This window comes from Geotrypetes seraphini, chromosome 11 (assembly GCF_902459505.1).
Source record: "Geotrypetes seraphini chromosome 11, aGeoSer1.1, whole genome shotgun sequence".
In the NCBI taxonomy this organism is placed as follows: Eukaryota; Metazoa; Chordata; class Amphibia; order Gymnophiona; family Dermophiidae; genus Geotrypetes; species Geotrypetes seraphini.
Genome location: NC_047094.1, coordinates 68,526,064 through 68,548,291, shown reverse-complemented (window position 1 = coordinate 68,548,291; position 22,228 = coordinate 68,526,064). Strand labels below are relative to the sequence as shown.

The 22,228-nt window shown below is 47.5% G+C and overlaps 1 protein-coding gene across 4 annotated transcripts in view; it reads left to right on the top strand.

The window, feature by feature from the left end:
• Positions 1 to 22,228, top strand: part of CIC (capicua transcriptional repressor) — a 245,949-nt gene that overhangs the window by 149,538 nt on the left and 74,183 nt on the right. For all 4 annotated transcript variants that reach the window (XM_033963466.1, XM_033963465.1, XM_033963463.1 and 1 more), the window contains exons 5-9: positions 4,099 to 4,228; positions 4,413 to 4,595; positions 4,817 to 4,982; positions 12,274 to 12,476; positions 13,145 to 13,331. In XM_033963466.1, coding sequence (XP_033819357.1) covers positions 4,099 to 4,228; positions 4,413 to 4,595; positions 4,817 to 4,982; positions 12,274 to 12,476; positions 13,145 to 13,331 — 869 coding nt within the window. The remainder of the gene's footprint in view (positions 1 to 4,098; positions 4,229 to 4,412; positions 4,596 to 4,816; positions 4,983 to 12,273; positions 12,477 to 13,144; positions 13,332 to 22,228) is intronic.

Below are 22,228 nucleotides of genomic sequence, written 5' to 3'. Positions count from 1 at the left end.
CCACTCTCCTGAGCTTCAACCTCGCACTTCCCCTTCATCCTTCACCCAAACAGCTCAGGAAGCTTCTCCTGCCCGGCTCCACCCGCTTGTCCACCCCCCCACCCCCCCGTCAGCTACTGCTGACTTTTCTGCCTTCACTGTAATCACAGAGGAAGAAACTGCACAACTTCTGTCTTCAGCCAAGCCTACTACATGCCCCTCAGACCCTATTCCCACCCCTCTACTTGACCCCCATCTCACATACTGTTATCCCTCCCATATGCCAAATTCTCAATCTATCTCTTTCCGCTGCAATTGTCCCTGCTGCCTTCAAACATGTGGTAGTTAAGCCGCTTCTCAAAAAAACCTCGCAGGAACCCTCCTGCCCATCCAACTATCGCCCTGTCTCACTTCTTCTGTTCCTATCCAAGATACTCGAGTGTTTTATTCTCCGTCGCTGCCTGGACTTCCTTTCAACTCGATAGATTCTCAATCCTCTACAATCTGGTTTTCTCCCCCAACACTCCACAGAGACTGCCCTCAATAAGGTCTGTAGTGACATGTTCATGGCCAGATATAAGGGCCTTTACTCTATCCTTATCCTTATTGACCTGTCTGCTGCCTTTGATACTGTAAATCACATCTTACTCCTTGATATGCTGTCCTCGTTTGGATTCCGTGATTCTGTCCTCTCCTGGTTTGACTCCTACTTTTCCCAATGCACCTGTAGTGTATGTATTGGTGGGTCCTCTTCTGCTGCTACCCTGTTAGCGGTCGGTATACCCCAGGATTCTGTCTTAGGACCTCTTCTCTTCTCTCTCTGCACCTCTTCCCTCAGTGCCCTGATCTTTTTCCATGGCTTTCAGTATCACCTTTATGCTGATGACTCCCAGCTCTACCTCTCTACACCTGAAATTTCACCTAAAGTCCAAGAAAAAGTCTCTGCTTGTTTGGCTGACATTGCTGCCTGGATGTCTTGCCAGCATCTGAAACTAAATATGTCCAAGACTGAGCTGCTCCTCTTTCCTCCTAAATCCTCTGCTCCTCCTCCTCCTTTCTCCATCTCTGTAAATAATACTGTCATTGTTCCAGTCTCCTCTGCTCACAACCTTGGAATCATCTTCGATTCTGACCTCATTTTCTACGTACATCCAACAGGCTACTAAGACCTGCTGCTTCTATCTCTTCAATATCACCAAAATTCACCCCTTCCTCTCTGAGCACACTACCTGGATCCTTGTCCAAGCTCTTGTAACCTCATTTGTAGATTACTGTAATCCACTCCTAACTGGTATCCCTCAGTGTTGCCTCTCCCCCTTGCAATCTGTGCAAAACTTTGCTACGCGACTCATCTTCTACCAACCTCGCTACACTCATGTCACCCCTCTCCTTAAGTCACTTAACTGGCTCCCTATCTGCCATCGCATACAGTTCAAGATCTTATTGCTGACCTACAAGTGTGTTCATTCTGCTGCCCCTCAATATCTCTCCTCGCTTCTCTCTCCTTATACACCTCTCAGAGAATACCATTCCTCAGATAAGTCACTCTTAACTTTACCCTTCTCCTCCACTGCCAATTCCAGACTTTGTTCCTTTCATCTAGCTGCCCCCTATGCCTGGAATAAATTTTCCGAGTTTGTCCGTCAAGCCCCTTCCCTTGTTTAACAGCAGACTGAAAACCCACCTTTTTGATATAGTTTTCAATCCTTAACCCTGCTCCTCTGCCCTCCAACCCAGCCAGCTGATTAACCATGCCCCTTAACTGAATCCATGACATCTTGTTTGTCTATCTTGCCTGTTTAGATTGTAAGCTCTTTCGAGCAGGGACTGTTTTCTTACTTTTTATGACTCTGTACAGTGCTGCGTTCGTCTGATAGCACCATAGAAATAATTAATAGTAGTAGTAAAAGGTAAACTTTGCCAGTTTATTTTTCTAGGATACACTAATTGCAAAACTACTGGATTTTTTTCTAAGGGTTTTTCTTTTAGATTCCTTAAGGCATCATTGGTGCATGAAACATTCAAAAAATCTAAAAAGAAAAAGCCTTAAAGACAAATGTGCTAATTTTGCAATTAGTGTGGCATACTAAAAATACATTAATATAGTGTGCTCACACATAGTGCGCAGGGTGGGGCATGCAGTTTGCAAAAATGCATATAACAACCGCATTATGTTAGTGTGGCTTTGGTACACTTCTCATTCAACATGCTGAGCTCTTCCTCAAGTGATAGATGGAAATCTGAGACCCCTCATCCCTCCCCTTTTCAAGTTGAGAGACAGATCAACCTAGAACTCATTCATACCTACCCTCCTTCTCCTTAAGCTGGGAAGGTGGGAGGTGAGTCTGAGATTTGCTGGCACCTGCCCTCCTCCTGCCTTTAAGCAGAGAAGGTTCTGAGTTTGTGATGGAAGCCTGAGACTCCTAAATAGAGAATGACATGGTGACAATGTCTTCAGCCCCAGCCGCACTTTTTTGCCAGGACAGCGAGCAGCGTGCAAAAGCCGCTGTATGCTGTTCTGGCAAACAAGTGCCGCTGAAGACAAGAAGGAGCAGCCAAGCTGGAAGGAGGTCAATCGAGGTAAACTAGGAACCCTGGCTGACCAGAAAGGCTTCCCTCTGATGTTATCTCTGACATCGGAGGGAAGCCCTTGTGTTGGCTTTGGTGGAGGGGGGCATACCCAGCTGGACGGCCCTGAAGGGAACAAGTAAGGGAGAGGGGGATAACGTGGGACAAAGGGAGAAATAAGGGGGGGCAGCGAAGGAGCACATTGGGACATTGGATGGGCATGAATTTGGAATGAAGGCAGGGAGGTGGACACGAACTCGGGACACAGAAGGAAGGGAGGGGGCATGAACTTGGGACACAAGGGAAGGAATATAAAGGGAGGGAATATAAAGGGAGAATGTTGGGCATGAGTGTGAAAGGGAAAGAGATGGTGCACATGGGGAAAAGAAGAAAGAGGAAAATTGTTGGGCATAGAGAGAGTATTGAGGTAGAGATGCATGGGGAAGAGAAGGATGAGAGGGAGAAATATTGGAAATTGTGGTGGAGAGGGAACAGGGACAGATTAAAGAGGATGCAAGGGGAGGAATGTTGAACATAGTGATGGAGGGAGAGGTGTGGCATGGTACTGGAGAGGGATGATAGAAGGAGAAATGTTGGGCATGGGGCTGGTGGGCAATGGTGAAAAATGCACATGATCCGGGGGATGAGAGAGGGAGAAATGTTGGATGTGTTAGTAGAGGGAATGGGAGAGATGCACCATGGATCTCTCTCTCTCTCTTTCACCACTCCCTGTACATAGGGGGAGGGAATCAAAGAATGGTGAGATGATGAAGGCAGGGAGATGGGCACAGGAGAAATACTAGAAAGGGACGTATAAGAGACATAAAGAAGGGAGATGCTGAACATGGGGAACAATACATATACAGATATAGAAGAAATATCAAATGGTCAGGAGACCCTGGCAAGTGAGTTAAGAGAAGACAAAAGAAAACAGAGACCAGCGCCTGAGATAACATGATTTGAAGAATAAAATGATGAGACAACAAAAGGTAGAAAATAATTTTTTATTTTCTATTTTGTGATTAGAATATATCAGATTTGAAATATTTATCCTGCTAGAGCTGGTGTTAGACATAACTGGGGACCACAAAGCCCAGGCCTTGCTTCTTTAGCTTCCAACTGGCTTAGGACTCTCTCTGAGGCAGTTGCACTCTTCTAACACTATTCCTGTCATGTGTGGCTGCAGTATTCTCAGTATTCTGTTAGCATTCTGTAATAATTTGACATATTCAGTTTTCTCGATAGTGGAGAAGATATATGTGAAGGGGAGGGGAGACGGGGATTTTGTTGATCCTTGCTCTGTATTATTTGTGTTTATAAAATGACAATTGTACAGAATATTGTTTCTTTATACTTTAATAAAATAAGTTCAATATAAAATCATAACTATTCAAGGTTTGTGTGGATGGGATCAGATGGTTTGTGGGGATGGGGCAGGGACCGAGCTCGCGGGGATGGGGGATAGGGTGGAGATGAGAACAAATTTTTTCCCTGTCATTCTCTACTCTTAAACTGAGAAGGATCTTCACTAATGCTCTCCATTCCTTGCAGATTTCTCTCTACAGTTTCCCCAGACCTTCAACTCCCTAGCCAGCCAGGAAAGCGCCGGACCCAGTCTCTGAGTGCTCTGCCAAAGGACAGGGATTCCTCTTCTGAGAAGGATGGACGCAGCCCCAACAAGGTATAAAAAGAGTAAAGAGGCATGCAGGGAAATACGAAAAGAATTCTAATAGATATATTCTGAGGACTTTAGACAAGACATGCTAGGAAATGCACACCTGTAATGAGCTTGGTTCATTTGCAATTTCAAGGAACGAGGGAATCATTTTTAATGGTGGCAACTTCTGTTAACACTGTCCCAACAGCGGGAGAAGGACCACATCCGCCGTCCCATGAATGCATTTATGATCTTCAGCAAGAGGCACAGAGCCTTGGTGCACCAGAGGCATCCCAACCAGGACAATCGCACTGTCAGCAAGATTCTGGGGGAGTGGTGGTATGCGCTGGGACCAAAGGAGAAGCAGAAGTATCATGATCTAGCCTTCCAGGTACAGTGGGGCAAGGGGTGTGAAAAGAGGAGACATGTGAATGTGAGGCTGTTTGTGTGTGCTTGGCTATTTCTAGACATGACTGTGTCAGTATCCTGCAGACACTCTTCTCAGTGTGCACTTGTCTGTGTTGAGTGTTAATAGACTATTGTAAATGTATTGGTATTTATATGCATGAACATGTCACTAGCAGTTTCATAGCTTCTGCTCCCTTTGTGTAGGTGAAGGAGGCCCATTTTAAAGCACACCCAGACTGGAAATGGTGCAATAAGGATCGGAAGAAGTCTACTTCTGAGGTCAAGACAACTATGCCAGGACCTAGTGGAGCCCAGAAGGAGATGAGAGAACGGAGCATGTCTGAGACAGGCACGGCAGCTGCTGCGGGAGGTGAGATGCAGCTGAGAAAGCAGGTAGAACAGGCTATGCTTTCTACTGGTAGGGCTTCTGTGCACTGGATGGCTTGTTATATCTCTATTCTGGTGATGGGATTATTTGAGATACCTCAGTAATATATGATGCATATTGGGCATTTAATCAGCATTAGGATTAGTTGAGATACCTCAAGTGCTGCATGAAGATTAAGAACTATCTGCTGCTGTGATATTCTGCTTGCTTTTTTTTCCAAGTTTATTAAAAAAAAAAATAAAATTATAGAAACATAGAAGATGACGGCAGAAAAGGGCTACAGCCCATCAAGTCTGCCCACTCTGCTTACCCACCCCCTGTCTATGCCCTAATGACCCAATTTCCTTATCTTGACCCTCGTAGGGATCCCACATGGGTATCCCATTTATTCTTAAAGTCTGGCACGCTGTCTGCCTCGATCACCTGCACTGGAAGCTTGTTCCAATGATCAACCACTCTCTCTGTGAAGAAATACTTTCTGGTGTCGCCATGAAATTTTCCGCCCCTGAGTTTGAGCGGGTGCCCTCTTGTGGCCGAGGGTCCCTTGAGAAAGAAAATATCATCTTCCACTTCGACACGTCCCGTGAGGTACTTAAATGTTTCGATCATGTCTCCCCTCTCCCTACGTTCCTCGAGAGTGTAGAGCTGCAATTTGTTCAGTCTCTCTTCATACGAGAGACCCTTGAGCCCCGAGATCATCCTGGTGGCCATCCGCTGAACCGATTCAATTCTGCGCACATCTTTACTGTAATGTGGCCTCCAGAATTGCACACAGTACTCCAGATGAGGTCTCACCATGGCCCTGTACAACGGCATTATGACTTCAGGCTTTCGGCTGACGAAACTTCTATTGATACAACCCAATATCTGCCTTGCCTTAGATGAAGCCTTCTCCACTTGATTGGCAGTTTTCATGTCTGCACTGATGATTACTCCTAAATCTCGTTCTGCTGAAGTCCTAGTTAAAGTTTCTCCATTCAAGAAGTACGTCCTGCATGGATTTCCGCTTCCGAGGTGCATGACCTTACATTTCTTAGCATTGAAGCCTAGCTGCCAGGTTGAGGACCAACTTTCCAATGTAAGCATATAATTCTGTAAACTGCATTCACTTACTATATTACATAGTTTGGCGTCATCGGCGAATAGTGTTATTTTACCTTGAAGCCCTTGAGTCAGATCCCCTATGAATATGCTGAAAATGAGTGGACCCAGGACCGAGCCCTGCGGCACTCCACTGGTCACCTCCAATGTTTTAGAGAGGGTACCATTAACCACCACCCTCTGAAGTCTGTCACTCAGCCAATCATTGACCCATGCAGTTAGTGTCTCTCCTAACCCCATCGATTCCATCTTGCTTAGCAGCCTGCGGTGTGGGACACTGTCAAAAGCTTTCCTGAAGTCCAGGTACACGACGTCCAAAGACTCTCCCAAGTCCAACTTTCTTGTTACCCAGTCAAAGAAGCTGATGAGATTGTATTGGCAGGACCTACCCTTGGTGAATCCATGCTGACTGGGATCCCGAAGATTCCCTTCATTCAAGATCTTGTCCAATTTGCTTTTAATTAGTGTTTCCATGAGTTTGCACACTATTGATGTGAGACTCACTGGTCTATAATTCGCAGCCTCTGCCCTGCAACCCTTTTTATGCTGAGGAACGACATTAGCTAATTTCCAGTCCAGGGGAACTTTCCCCTTACTTAGGGAGAGATTGAATAGCTCACCAAAGGTTTCGCCAGGACATCGCTCAATTCTCTGAGCACTCTTGGGTGCAAATTGTCTGGTCCCATGGTTTTATTCACCTTGAGTCTTGCCAGTTCAATGTAAACCTGAAGACTTCTAGGTGGTATAAAGGTATTATGTAAGGTACATTTAAAATAAAAATAAAATATCTAAATTAGTAAGTAAGAACGTCACTAGGGAAAGTTAGTACAACAAACAAGTAAACAGGATGAACTCTAACAAAAGGAAAGGGGGATAGAATTACAATATTGAGAGAAAAAGAACATAAAAGGGGCAAACAAGAAGTAGGGAGAGGGCATGGTAGGAAGACATCGTATTGTTCCTATAAGGACGATCATAATCCAAAGGCGTCACTAAACAGAAATGTTTTCAATTTAGATTTGAAATATTTTAGGGTTGTTTCTTCTGGTAGGTAATTTGGTATGGAGTTCCAGAGGGAGGGTGCAGTAACTGAGAAGATATTAGATTGCATGGTATTAATGTGTTTTAGAGATGGCATAGTGAGGAGATTTTGTGTAACAAAGCAAAGGGATTTGAGCAGAGTGTAAGGAATAAGAAGCCTATTGATGAATTTTGGTTGGTTACTAGATCAAGTTTTGAATGTCAGTAGTAGAATTTTATAAGTAATTCTCTGATCAACTGGTAACCAGTGGGCTTTGATTAATAGGGGCGAAATGTGGTCAAACTTTTTAGCGTTGAAAATTATTTTAATAGATGTATTCTGCATGTATGGTTGGGCAGACTGGATGGACCATTCAGGTCTTTATCTGCCATCATTTACTTTGTTACTATGTCTAATTTCTTTTTTTGTTATGCTTTTGTAAAGAGCGTTACAGTAGTTGATGCAAGAGATCACCAGTGAATGGATCAAAGTATTTATGGATAATGGTTCTAGAACTTTAGAGAGAGAGCGAATCATTTTCAGTCTGCATATATTTGTGTATAAGTTATATATGTATCAGTTTTTTATATACCTGTATATATATTTTTAATAAATTGATTGTCTCTAAAGTTGGTTGATTGTCCCTTCCCCACTCCTTTTTGGCTTTACATTGTTTTTTTTTATTATTAAATGTTTATTGAAAAGTTTGAAATATAAAACATAAATGTGAATATCAGTGACAGCATAAATACAAAATAGCAAAAATATCAAGAGCCAGGCAACAGATCAAAAAATCACAAGAAATGAAACCAGCAATGCAATTATGTCCCCGATACCCACCCACAACCAGAACTCCACATTCCCCCCCCAAACCCCAAAGCTCTAAACATACCAATGAGGGAACTCCTGTTGTTTCTGCAGGAGCTCACACCAATCAACAGCCCCCCCCAACACATACAGGTAAGCTCAAAGCAATGAGTCTGCTTTGTCCATTATCAAAGACCAAGTCTGGGTATATGTATAGTAGTAACCATGTCATTTAGCAATAGAGAGTTCCATTATGCTAATGGTCCGAAGTTTTAAAGTCCACTCCAATTTGGTGGGTGCAGCCAGCTGTTTCCAATGATTGGCAATCAAACATTTAGCTGCCGCCAATCCCCATCGTCTAAGTTTAGTTTGCCAGGTATGGAAGCACACATTATAAAGGCCTAATAAACAACCCTGTGGAGTAAGAGGCAAAAGGATTTGCAGCAGTTGAGACAGACAACCCACCACTTGCTTCCAGAAAGGTTTCAAAACTGAGCATTCCCACCTAATGTGTAAAAAGGTCCCCGAATCTTTCTCACATCTCCAGCACAAAACAGAAGCTCCTGGAAACATACAGTGTAGACGCACCGGAGTGTAATACCACCTGATAAACACCTTATAAGCATTTTCCTGGATAAGAACACAGGAGGAGGCCTTTCCTGCTTCAGTACAAATCGTGGCCCACTCTTGATCGGAAAAAGTACATCTCAAATCCGATTCCCAGGCTCTTTGATATGTAGATGGAAAAGGAAAGGAGCCCCGAAAATATTGGTAAAGAACAGAGATAGGTTTAGGAAGGCCCCGAAGAGTGAACCACATTTGTGCAAAAGGGTCAGAAGAGTGAGGGGACCTCCTATCCCAACCCCTGGAGCTAATAAAATGGCGAATTTAGGAGTAAGCCAGAAAGTCCCTCTTGGGCAATGCCACAACTAAGCTGGAAGGTTTAAAAAGACACCAGGAGCCCCTTCTGAAGAACGTCTCAAAATGTAATCAAATCAGAGTGTGCCCACCATTCAAAAGTCTGACTCTCCCGACCAATAGGGAACAGGGGTTCCTCACGTATAGCACTAAAAATTGATGGGACTACCCCGTCTCTCCAATGCGTATGCGTACCACACAATAATTTCAAAAGGTGATCCAAGAACGGATTCCTCCGACCCTCCAGGGATACACTACCAGGGGAAGAAGACCAAAGCCAGTACTTCAAGCGATGAGGACCCACAAAATGTTGCTCCATACATACCACAATTTTAGATTCTGCTATCTGCCAATTCAACAAAAGCCGTAGTTGTGCGGCCCGGAAATACCAAAACAGATTAGGCAAAGCACACCCCCCACACGACCGGGCGGCCCATAATGCTTGCCGAGAAAGACGAGGAGGTCTCCCCTGCCAAATAAATCTAAAAAACAGAGCATGTAACTGTTTCAAAACCAAGGAGGGGACTGAAATTGGTACAGTTTGGAACAGAAAAAGTAAGCGGGGTAAAACATTCATTTTTATAACTGCAATTCTACCCCACCATGACAACCATAAATCATTCCATCTTTGAATGTCACTCCGAATCTGTTGAACAATCCTAGCATAGTTCACCGCATACAGTTGGGTTAAATCTATGGGCATGCGGATCCCCAAGTATCTAATTACCCCCGGAGCCCATCGGAAGGGGAATCGAGCCGACAACTGGTGAATATCCACCTCGCCCAAGGTAACACCCAGTAGCTCAGATTTATCCATGTTCACCGTGAACCCCGATTCCCTCCCATACTCCGAGAAAAGGTCAACAAGAATCGGTAGTTAGGCTTCCGGGTTGCGTACATACAACAAAACATCATCAGCAAACAGGGCTATACGATGTTCCAACTCACCAACCTACATTCCCCGCAAATCCCCATGCTCCCGAATACGAATAGCTAGAGACTCCATAGAAAGAGCAAATAAAAGGGGAGATAAGGGACAACCCTGCCAGGTTTCCCTAGCTATGGGAAAAAAAATCGGTATACCCCCCCGTTAATCCTAATATTGGCCTTTGGGGCCCTATAGAACGCTTGCACCCAAGCCAAGAAGAAAGAGCCTAACTCCATCCTGTGCATCACCTGCCATAAAAACTCCCAATCTACCTGATCGAAAGCCTTCTTAGCATTAATCGCTAAAAAGGCAATTTTATCAGATGTCTGCCGGGCTGCCTACAATAAATGTAATGTTCTCCTAATATTATCACTAACCTGCCGACGTTGAATAAATCCAGATTGATCCATATGGACCAATTTGGGCAGTAGCTTGCCCAAGTGAAGAGCCAAAACCTTCGCTAAAATTTTTGCATCGGTATTCAACAGTGAAATTGGACGGTACACTCCACACCCTATAGGGTCTCTTCCCGATTTGAGCAGGACCGAGATCCCTGCCTCACCCATAGAAGAAGGCAAGGAGATCCGCCTCTCACCCCATTTGCAACGCGGACCAACAGTGGGGCCAAAACTTCACGAAATTATTTGTAGAATTGGTTAGTATACCCGTCGAGCCCCAGTGATTTCCCCAATTTCAAGCTGGCAATAACACCCAGAGCTTCCCCTAGCGTGATAGGTTCATTAAGGAGGTCCCGATCAGTCACTGAGAGCTGGGGAAGCGGCAATGCAGACAAATAACCCATTATAGCATTGATATCCTGCCCGGCTGATGCTCGATATAAATCAGAATAATAAGAAAGGAAAACTTTCCTGATGGCTTGATCGGTGCAGTGTGTTCTACCCGCGGAGTCCCGTATACAGGTAATAGCCGCTCTCGCTTGCTTTAGTTTAATAAAGCGGGCCAAGCGAGACTCGTATTTGTTGTTATACTCATAAATCGTTTGTCGCAAACGCAACCTCAAAAACTCATAGTCTTCCAACTTCAATAAAGAGAGCTCTGCATGGACCTTCAAAAGTTGGGCATACACCAAAGGTTCCTGGTGTCTCTGATGTAACTTCCCCAATCGCATCAGTTGTTCGTGAAGGGACAAAGAACGTTGTGCTCGCAATCTTTTACAGCGAGCCCTCCATTTTATAAAGACTCCTTGGACCACCACCTTCAGCGCATCCCACAAAGTAGCATCGCTGACCGTATCATTATCATTATGTTGAAGATACTGGTCCACGGCTATAACCACCTCTCGAATTACATTGGGATCCTTCAACAAAGACTCATTGAGTTGTCAAAATTGATGACCCCCCTCCTCCCAAAATCCAGTACAGGCTATCCAGACCGGTGCGTGATCCAAAATCTGGATTGGAGCAATCTCCGCCCATGCCTTCGCCACTGTGCTCACACGTTTAGAAGTGCCATTGATGGTCAGCCACAGTCCAAAAGGAAAGAGCCAGCGGTATTTATGGCCCCCAGTGCGCAGAACTTGAGTAACATCTTTAAATGCTCTGCGCTTCTGTAGTGTAGACCAAGCCAGATCCTGGAAAACTCCCACAGCAAGATCTTTCCACCGGAGACAGTAAGGGGAACTCCCCAAAGCAAGCTATTATATCTTGGGTGCCCTGGCCACACACCGGCCCCAAGCTGCGATGGGCCCGCACTAGCATAATAGAATCAGGCAATTCAGCGCCATCAGCTCGCAGCAGGTGTTCGCAAAAATCACGCACTACTGCCTTGCAATCCCGATAGGCCTCAATTTCAGGGATTCCCTTGAAGCGCAGTTTACAGCGCCAAGATCGATTCTCTAGGTCTTCAACCTGATTCTGGAGATCCTGCAACTCAGTGGAGAGGCGAGACGTGTTATCTTTATTAGCGGATACGGAGGTAGAGAGCGTCGCCACGTGCTCCTCTGAGGCCGACACTCTTGCTGCTAGCTCACTGACCTCTGATCGGAGCTCCGCTACCGCCGCCTTAATATCGGCTCGTACCCCAATGATCTCTGCCTTCAGTTCCTGAAACCATGCTGTCATGGATTTCTTGGGCGCCTTACAATCATCCCCCATCTGGTCAGTAATACCCTCATCTTCGGACTCCGAGTGGGTCGACGGTCCCACCGCCATCTTTTTTTTCTCCACCATACCTCCAATCCCCTCGGAGCTCGATTTGTCCGCAGCCTCGCCGAAATATTTAAATATATCAAGGCACTTGCGAGTCGCCATGGTAAGGGGAGCACAACTGTCCCAAAATACCGGCAGAAAACACGCACTGAAAGCTCAAAGTACTATAATGCTCAAAAGCCCCGACGGAGCTCTTGCTCTAAGCAGCCATTCGGCAAGATGACGTCACTTCCTCCCTCTTGCTTTACATTTTTGCACGTGAGGTTGTGTTTCCTCTGTGTTGTGGAATATAAAGATCTGTGAATACCCATTGTCTTTTTTTCTTTTTAGTGTCTTCTGACATATTACTAACTCCAACAAGCCTTTTGGGGCCAGAAGTGAAATCGGGTACACCAACCATGAGTCATCCTTCAGCTGAACACCTTCCACACACAGCAACACAGCTCACACGACCACGAGCCTTTTCCCACAGCTGTGTACAGAGCATAGACCGGAGAGAAAGAGAGAACCAAACTCTGCAAGAACTTACCCAGGTATGTCATACTTGCCAAAAAGGTGGGAAGGGAATGAATGCACAGTAATAACAGCAGAGGGCTCTATAATAGGTATGTGGGTGAAGCTCCTCCAGAAATGGTCCTTCTAGAGTCCTTAGATCTACGAATCAAAATCTATTGACAGTGCCTTCAGTCAAAGACCTTTACTATACCAGAAACTCCATTTTCTCGGTAGTTGCTCCCTCGCTCTGGAATGCAATGCCATTCCATCTTCGCAATGAAAATTCCTTAAGTAAATTTAAAACAAATCTCAAAACTTTTCTCTTTAAAGATAACTACCAATAACTGGGGGGGGGGAGCTTTTAAGAAGCGAAATCCCTGTTTCCTTCTCGTTACTCCCCTTCTCTCTACCCTTCCTCTTATTTTTATTTATCATTGTAATTAAAACTTCCTTATCCCCCCAAACCTCTCGTTTCTAATCAGTCCTAATTCATTATAGTTTTAGGTTTACCCTCTTTTTATTTTACCCTACCCAAATCACAAATAATAGTAGACCTTTTTAATTTTTAATATTGTAAACCGCTCAGATACTTGTGATGTTCGGTATATCAAGCCATGAATAAACGTGAAACTTGAAACATGAAACTTTTTTCCAGGATCTCTATTCCTTTGCTTTGTGTTGTATCCTGTCTCCATTTTCCAACCAGAAACCTCCATATGGGAACCAGGAATCTTCCTCGCCCTTTGCCACCCCAGTATCTGAGACTATGCAGACCAGACCACCCCATCTTGCATCGTGTTCATACAGGCCACAACGTGCTGCCAGTGAAGACATGACAAGTGATGAAGAGCGCATGGTTATCTGTGAAGAGGATGGGGATGATGATGTGATAGGTAAGTAGCATTTCACAGTCTGTACTGCCATGTTATGTGATAGTATACTGAGAGGAGGGTGGATCAGCATGATAAGTTCGCAATAATTCAGAATCTTTACCATCCCATATATGTAGGCTAAATATATAAGGGGTAATTCTCTAAAGGTTGCCTAAAGTTAGGTGTCAGGATGATATGCACATTATCCCAGGACAAGCAGGCAGGTATTCTCACTAGTGGGTGATGTCATCCGACAGAGCCCCGATACGGACATCTTGCAAGCATGTCTTGCTTGAAGAAACTCAGAAGTTTCGAGATGCCCGCACCGCGCATGCGCCAGTGCCTTCCCGCCCGATGCTCCGGGCGTGTCTCCTCAGTTCTTTTTCTTCCGCGGAGCTGAGAAGTCTATCTTCAATTTGCGCCCATTGAATCTCTTTTTTTGCCTTCTTTTTTGCCGCGGTTTGAGTTCTTTTGGCTCTCCTGTGCATTTATTTCTTTCTTTGATTTCTTTTTTCAAAAAAAAAAAAAAAATTTTTCCTTCCAATACCGGGTCAGCCGCGTGGCTGGGGCCCCGCGCCTTCGACCTTGCGGCGGAGCTTTTCCGGCCTATGTCCCGGCCGATTACCGGTTTTAAAAAGTGTAGCAAGTGCCAGCGCTTGATTTCGCTCACGGACCCTCATCGACGCTGCTTACAGTGTCTGGGACCGGATCACTTCCCGAAATCGTGCCGGCCTTGCTCCACTCTGACGGCGAGAGCGTTTAAGCGTCGCTGTCTGCTGTGGGAGTCCATGTTCAAGATGGAAGCTTCATCGGATCCTGCAGCTTCGACATCGACATCGACGGGTGCTTCGACTCCTTCGACGAAGCCCTCTGCCTCCCCGGCTGCTTCGGGCCTCCTGAAGCCGGCATCGTTCACGCAAGTTTCGGCCCCGACTTCGGCGCCGGTGCCTTCATCCGTCTCCTCGGAGCAGGTATCGACCCCGACTGTTCCACCAGTGGTGCTAAAGGTGCCGAAGGCTGGCAAGCGGAAGCACGCAGCACCCAAGGAGCGCGGAGACCGTGCGGAAGGGCCCCCTTTTGGTGCGGATCCCTCCATATCGGCTTCGTTGCGGTCCATCCTGGAGGCTCAGTTCGTGGAGCTCATGCAGACCATGGGGCCTCGGCTAATTGCCACCATCCAGGGTGACCTTCCAGCTTCGGCTTCGAGGGGCGGACCGCCCCCTCCTCCTCCTCCTCGCCGCACGACCTCGTTGCTCGGCGAGGAGGAGCGGCGAGCGGTGTCCGGGTCCTCGAGGAGGTCCTCCGTTAGCGCTGTACCTCCTTTGGAACCAATTCCCTCGAGGAGGGCCTCCCTTAGTGATATGCCTCCCTTGGAGCCCATCCCCTTGAGGAAAGCCTCATTTAGTGACCTGCCTCCCTTGGAACCGATTACTCCGCCCCATGACTCAGTATGGCATCCACCTTCGGGGCCACCCAGTCCTGGGCATAGCAGGAAGCAGGACGAGTTCTTCCGAACCCCCTATCAGACCTGGGCGTCGTCGGGGGAGGCGACGACTCTGCCGCCTCTGCGATCGACGGCATCGAGTCCAATCTGCTCCTTGGAGGCGTCTGACCCAGTTTCTCACAGACGGGCTCGATCCCCTTCCAGGCATCGGGAGGGGCATCGATCCAGACATTCTTCGAAGCATTCCTCTCGACACTCGACCGTTTCGCCTCAGAAGAAATTGCCTCGGTTGGGGTATGCGGCTTCGACTGGGTCTCCTCCTCCGAGCCCGGAGTTCGAGGACACCGAGGTTTTCTACTCGTCCTGTTGCTCGCAGGCCTCTCTGGAGCCTGAAGCCTCTTCTTCTTCTAGTCCGTCTCGCAGACCGGCGACGGCGGACCAACTGTCCTTTTCATCATTCCTCAGGCAGATGGCGGATGACATGGACATTACTCTCGATGCTGGGTCTCGATATTCCAAGGAGTACCTCGATACCATGCACTTGCCTCGTCCTCCAGCAGAGTCCTTGCGGCTTCCCCTGCACAAGCTCCTCGACCAGACCTTCATGCGATGCTTCGAATCTCCTTACTCTATCCCTGCGGTCCCTGGCAAATTGGATGTGCGGTACCGCACGGTGCATCATAAAGGCTTCGAGGGTCCTCAGCTTTCTCACCAGTCCCTCCTGGTCGAATCCTCGCTCAAGCGGTCTCATCCTGGCCAGGTCTATGCTTCAGTGCCTCCGGGCCGCGAGGGCAGAACCATGGATAAGTTTGGTCGACGCATCTATCAGAATTCGATGATGGCGTCTCGAGTCCTGAATTACAATTTCCACTTTGCAGCCTACTTGGAATTTTTTCTACCTGTGCTTCGGAAGTTTACACCATACATCGAATCCCAGGCTAGGTTTGAGTTTGAAGAAGTGGTTGCTTCGCTGTCCCAACTTCGGCTTCAGTTAATGCAATCTGCCTATGATGCGTTCGAGCTCTCTGCCCGAGCGGCGGCCTGCTCGGTGGCGATGCGCTGGTTGGCCTGGTTGCGAACCATTGATATGAACCCGAATCTTCAGGACTGCCTGGCGAACGTCCCGTGTGCTGGGGCGGATCTTTTTGACGAATCCATCGAGACTGTCACGAAGAAGTTGTCTGACCACGAAAAGTCCTTCCAATCCATCCTTCGGCCGAAGCCTAAGCCTCAGCAGTCTCGACCTTCTCGTCCGCCGTTGATTTATCAGAGGCGTTATCAGCCGAGGCAAACTCCACCTGCGAGGTAACCGGCGAAGCGCCAGCCTCCCCAGAAGGGTCAGCCTAAGTCTCAGTCGCCTGCTGTCCCTAAGACCACTCAGCCTTTTTGACTGTCTCATCGAGGGCATAACCAACCTCATTCTGCCTCCCCCTGTTTTTCCCATCGGAGGGCGCCTCCATCATTTTTATCATCGCTGGGAGGCCATAACAACCGACCTCTGGGTCCTTACTATCATCAAGGAAGGATACTCTCTTCATTTCCATCGGGTCCCTCCGGACCACCCTCCAAGAGAGTATCCTTCCAACTTGACTCAGACTGCCCTTCTTAAGAACATAAGAACATAAGAAGTTGCCTCCACCGGGATCAGACCAGAGGTCCATCGCACCCAGCGGTCCGCACCTGCGGCGGCCCATCAGGTCCATGACCTGTCAAGTGTTCCCTGCCCTAAAAAAAACCTATCCTTACTTCTATCTGTATCCTTCAATCCCCTTTTCCTTCAAGAATTTATCCAAACCTTCTTTGAATCCCTGTAGTGTCTTCTGCCCCACCACAACCTCCTGGAGTGCGTTCCATGTGTCCACCACTCTCTGGGTGAAGAAGAACTTCCTGGCATTGGTTCTAAACCTATCCCCTTTCAGTTTCTCCGAGTGCCCCCTTGTACTTGTTGTTCCCCACAGTCTGAAGAATCTGTCCCTGTCTACCTTATCTATGCCTTTCAGGATCTTGAAAGTTTGTATCATGTCTCCTCTAAGTCTCCTCTTTTCCAGGGAGAACAGCCCCAGCTGTTCTAGCCTGTCGGCATATGAAAGGTTTTCCATACCTCTTACCATTTTCGTCGCTCTTCTCTGGACCCCCTCAAGCAATGCTATGTCCTTCTTGAGGTACGGCGACCAATACTGGACACAGTACTCCAGATGCGGGCGCACCATTGCACGGTACAGTGGCATGATGACTTCCTTTGTCCTGGTCGTGATACCCTTCTTGATGATACCCAGCATTCTGTTTGCTTTCTTTGAGGCTGTCGCGCATTGTGCTGATGCTTTCATTGTTGTATCCACCAGCACACCCAGGTCTCTTTCAAGGGTACTTACATCTAGCAATGTTCCCCCCATTGTATAGCTGAACATCGGGTTCTTTTTCCCAACATGCATGACCTTGCATTTCTCTATATTAAAACGCATCTGCCACTTTTTGGCCCACTCTTCCAGCTTCGTTAGGACCCTTTGCAGGTTTTCACAGTCTTCCGTGGTTCTAACCCTGCTGCAGAGTTTGGTGTCATCTGCAAATTTGATAACCTCACATTTCGTCCCTGTCTCCAGATCGTCTATAAATATATTGAACAGGAGCGGTCCCAACACCGACCCCTGCGGAACTCCGCTCGTGACCCGTTGCCAGTCTGAGTATTGGCCCTTCACTCCAACCCTCTGTTTTCTGCCCGCCAACCAGTGTTTAATCCATCGGTATACACCCCCTCCACTCCGTGGTTTCACAGCTTCCTAAGCAGCCGTTCGTGGGGTACCTTGTCGAAAGCTTTTTGGAAGTCGAGGTAAATTATGTCTATGGGTTCCCCTTTGTCTATCTGGCTGTTTATTCCCTCAAAGAAATGTAGTAAGTTTGTGAGGCAAGACCTTCCCTTGCAGAAGCCATGTTGGCTCTCCCTCAGCTGCCCATTTTTTTCCATGTGCTCGCAGATGCTGTCCTTAATAAGTGCTTCCATCATCTTACCCGGAACCGAAGTCAAGCTCACCGGCCTGTAGTTTCCCGGGATTCCTCTTGATCCTTTCTTAAAGATTGGCGTGACATTTGCTATTTTCCAGTCCTCCGGGATCTCCCCAGTTTTCAATGATAGATTACATATTTGCTGGAGTGTTTCCGCTATTTCCTTTCTCAGTTCTTTTAGTATCCTTGGGTGGATTCCATCCGGGCCCGGTGATTTGTCGCTTTTTAATCTATCTATCTGTCATAGGACGTCCTCATGGCTTACTTCTATTCGCTCCAGCTTTTCATCTAGATCCCCACTTATAATCTCCTCAGGTTCTGGTACATTGGATGTGTCCTCGCTCGTTAAGACTGACGAGAAAAACTTGTTTAACCTGTCTGCTACCTCTTTTTCCTCTCTTACCACTCCCTTTCTGGTTCCATCATCCAACGGTCCCACTTCCTCCCTTGCCGGTTGCCTCCCCTTCATGTACCTAAAGAACGGTTTGAAGTTTCTCGCCTCCCCAGCCAGCTTCTCTTCGTATTCTCTTTTTGCTTCCCTAACTACTCGGTGGCACTCTTTCTGGTGTTTTTTGTGTTCCTTCCGGTTTTCCTCAGTTTGGTCCTTTTTCCATTTTCTGAATGATGATTTCTTGTCGCTTATCGCCTTCTTCACTTCCTTTGTTATCCACACCTTGTTTTTTGTTTGATTCTGTTTGCGCCCTTTCCTAAACCTGGGGATGTACATGTTTTGTGCTTTTTGCACCGTGTTCTTGAGTAGGGACCAGGCTTTCTCTACGGTCTCCATCTTCCGTGAGCTGTTTCTGAGTTTATGTCTCACCATTTTCCTCATAGCTTCGTAGTTCCCTTTTCTGAAGTTGAGTGCCATCGCTGTGGTTCTCTTCACTTTTGATGTTCCCATTTCTAGTTTGTACTGGATCATGTTGTGATCACTGTTTCCTAGTGGCCCTACTACTACCACCTCCTTTGCGGGGCCCCCTAGACCGTTGAGGATTAGGTCAAGAGTGGTATCTCCTCGTGTCGGTTCCTGGACCAGCTGCTCCAAGAAGCAATCCCTCACAGCCTCCAGGAACTTTGTTTCCCTCGCGCTGCTGGAGTGTCCAATGCTCCAGTCTATCCCAGGGTGGTTGAAGTCTCCCATAACCGTCACCCTTCCGCTTTTGCATTCCTGCCTCAATTCTGCTTCTAGGTCATTGTCACTTGTTTCTGGCTGTCCAGGTGGGCGATAATAAAGTCCCAATTTTGTGTCGGCTCCCTTTCTTCCTGGTAACTTAACCCATAGCGATTCCAAACCTTCTGTCCTTGTTGCCGTATCCATCCTGGTCGAGTGAATGGAGTCCTTTATGTATAGCGCTATTCCTCCTCCCTTCTTACATGTCCTGTCTTTCCTATAGAGTTTATAACCTGGTAGTACTACGTCCCATTTGTTTTCCTCAGACCACCATGTTTCTGTGATTCCAATTATGTCTAGGTCCTCTTTGTTGGCCATGACTTCCAGCTCTCCCATTTTGGTCCGTAGTCTCCTTGCATTGGCGTACAAGCAATTTAAGTTTTGGTTTTTTACTTTCCCTGTTGTTCTTCCTTGTGGGTTGATTTTCTTGTCGTCCCCTTCTTGGGGTGCCAGCCCCTGAGTCCCATTTTGTTCGTCCCCTTCCCATGGTGTGATGTCTTTGTCCTCAGCTGTCTTCCTCATTTCTGCATGTCCTTTTAGTTCCTGCTGTTTTTCCTTCTTTTCGCTCTCTAATTTCACTTGTTCCTTGAACTCCTGTAATTCGTCTTTGAGTTCTTTTTCGCAATTTTCCCGCTTGCCTTGGAGGCCTACTTTGCATTTTTCCCTTTTAGTGTCTTCCTTTGATATTCCTTCCCGAAGCGTCGACACCAGATCGACTGTCAGCTTTCCCCCTCTCCTCAGTTTAAAGCCTTGTCTATTGTGCCCTTGACGTTATTTGCCAGCATTCTTGTTCCTGTCGTACTCAGGTGCAGTCCGTCCCTCCTGTAGAGCTTGTTCTTACCCCAAAAAGTTGACCAGTTCCTTACAAAGTGGAAGCCTTCCTCTTCGCACCATCTCCTCAGCCATGCGTTTATGGCTTGCAGCTCGGTCTGCCTCCTTACATCTGCCCTCGGTACTGGCAGGATCTCTGAGAAAGCTATCTTTCTCCAGGAAGCTCAGGCTTTGCTCCGGCTTCATGCCGTGGAGCCGGTCCCGATGGACCAACTGAACCAGGGGTTTTACTCCCGGTACTTCCTTGTTCCGAAGAAGACGGGCGACCTGCGACCCATTTTGGACCTCAGGGCCCTCAACAAATTCCTAGTCAGAGAGAGGTTTCGCATGCTGACACTTGCTTCTCTCTACCCTCTCCTCGAGCGGAACGACTGGTTATGCTCTCTGGATCTCAAGGAGGCCTACACTCACATTCCCATTCATCCGGCCTCCCGCAAGTTCCTCAGATTTCGGGTGGGACATCTACATCTGCAGTATCGAGTGCTTCCATTCGGCCTGTCCTCGTCTCCCAGAGTCTTCACGAAGTGTCTGGTGGTGGTGGCCGCTGCACTCCGGAACAAGGGTCTTCAGGTATTTCCATACCTCGACGACTGGCTCATCAAGGCCCCGTCAGCTCCAAAGGTCATTTCGGCGACCTTGACCACGATCTGCTTCCTGCAGAGCCTGGGCTTCGAGATCAATTTTCCCAAATCTCATCTGCAGCCTACCCAGTCCCTTCCCTTCATCGGGGCGGTACTGGACACCATTCAGCTTCGAGCATTCCTTCCTCCTCAGCGCATGGATGCTCTTCTTCGTCTCTGCCAGTCTGTGTCTTCTCGCCAGTCCATCTCAGCGAGACACATGATGGTCCTCCTGGGCCACATGGCCTCTACAGTTCATGTGACACCCTTTGCCAGGCTCCATCTCAGAATTCCTCAGTGGACCCTGGCTTCTCAATGGACTCAAGTGTCAGACCCGTTGACTCGACACATCATAGTCACTCCTGCTCTTCGGCAGTCTCTACTTTGGTGGATGACCTCTTCGAATCTATCCAGAGGTTTGCTGTTTCACACTCCTCCTCATCAGAAGGTTCTCACAACCGATTCCTCGACCTATGCCTGGGGGGCTCATCTGGATGGGCTTCGCACTCAGGGATTCTGGACCAGTGCGGACCGCCTCCATCAGATCAATCTTCTGGAGCTCAGAGCCATCTTCTATGCTCTTCAAGCTTTTCAACATCTGCTTCACGACATGGTGGTCCTCATCCGTACAGACAACCAGGTCGCCATGTATTATGTGAACAAGCAGGGGGGCACGGGATCGGCCTCCCTCTGCCAGGAAGCTCTCAGAGTCTGGGATTGGGCAGTTCGCCACAATGCCTTCCTCAAAGCTGTCTACATTCAGGGGAAGGACAATGTCTTGGCAGACAACTTGAGTCGTCTCCTCCAACCTCACGAATGGACTCTCCATTCCAACCCCCTTCATCAGGTCTTTGCACAATGGGGGACGCCTCAAATAGACCTCTTTGCGGCTCCCCACAACTTCAAGCTGCCTCAGTTTTGCTCCAGGATCTACACTCCTCATCGACTCGAGGCAGATGCCTTTCTGCTGGATTGGGGGAATCGATTTCTGTATGCGTTTCCTCCATTTCCTCTCATTCAGAAGACTCTGGTCAAGTTGAAATCAGACCAAGCCACCATGATTCTAATAGCTCCTCGGTGGCCCAGGCAACCTTGGTTCTCCCTTCTGCTTCAACTCAGCAGCAGGGAACCATTCCTTCTTCCAGTGTTTCCTTCACTGCTTACTCAGCATCAGGGATCTCTACTTCATCTCAACCTGCAGTCTCTCCACCTGACAGCTTGGTTCCTCTCAACATAACTCCCCACCAGTTTTCCCAGGCGGTGAGGGATGTCTTGGAGGCTTCCAGGAAGCCTGCTACTCGTCAATGCTACTCCCAGAAATGGACTAGATTTTCTTCATGGTGTATTTCCAATTCTAAGGAGCCTCAGCGAGCCTCCCTATCCTCTGTGTTGGATTATCTTCTACACCTGTCTCAGTCTGGTCTCAAGTCGACATCTATACGAGTCCATCTGAGTGCTATTGCGGCTTTCCATCAGCCTCTACAAGGGAAACCTCTCTCTTCTCATCCTGTGGTTTCCAGATTTATGAAAGGACTTTTTCATGTCAATCCTCCTCTCAAACCGCCTCCAGTGGTTTGGGATCTTAATGTTGTCCTTTCTCAGCTTATGAAACCTCCTTTTGAGCCTCTGAGCAAGGCTCCACTAAAGTTTCTCACTTGGAAAGTGGTTTTTCTGGTGGCCCTCACATCTGCTCGCAGGGTCAGTGAGCTTCAGGCCTTGGTGGTGGACCCGCCTTTCACTGTTTTCCATCATGACAAGGTGGTCCTCCGCACTCATCTGAAATTCCTACCTAAGGTGGTCTCTGAATTTCATCTCAACCAATCCATTGTGCTTCCAGTGTTTTTTCCAAAGC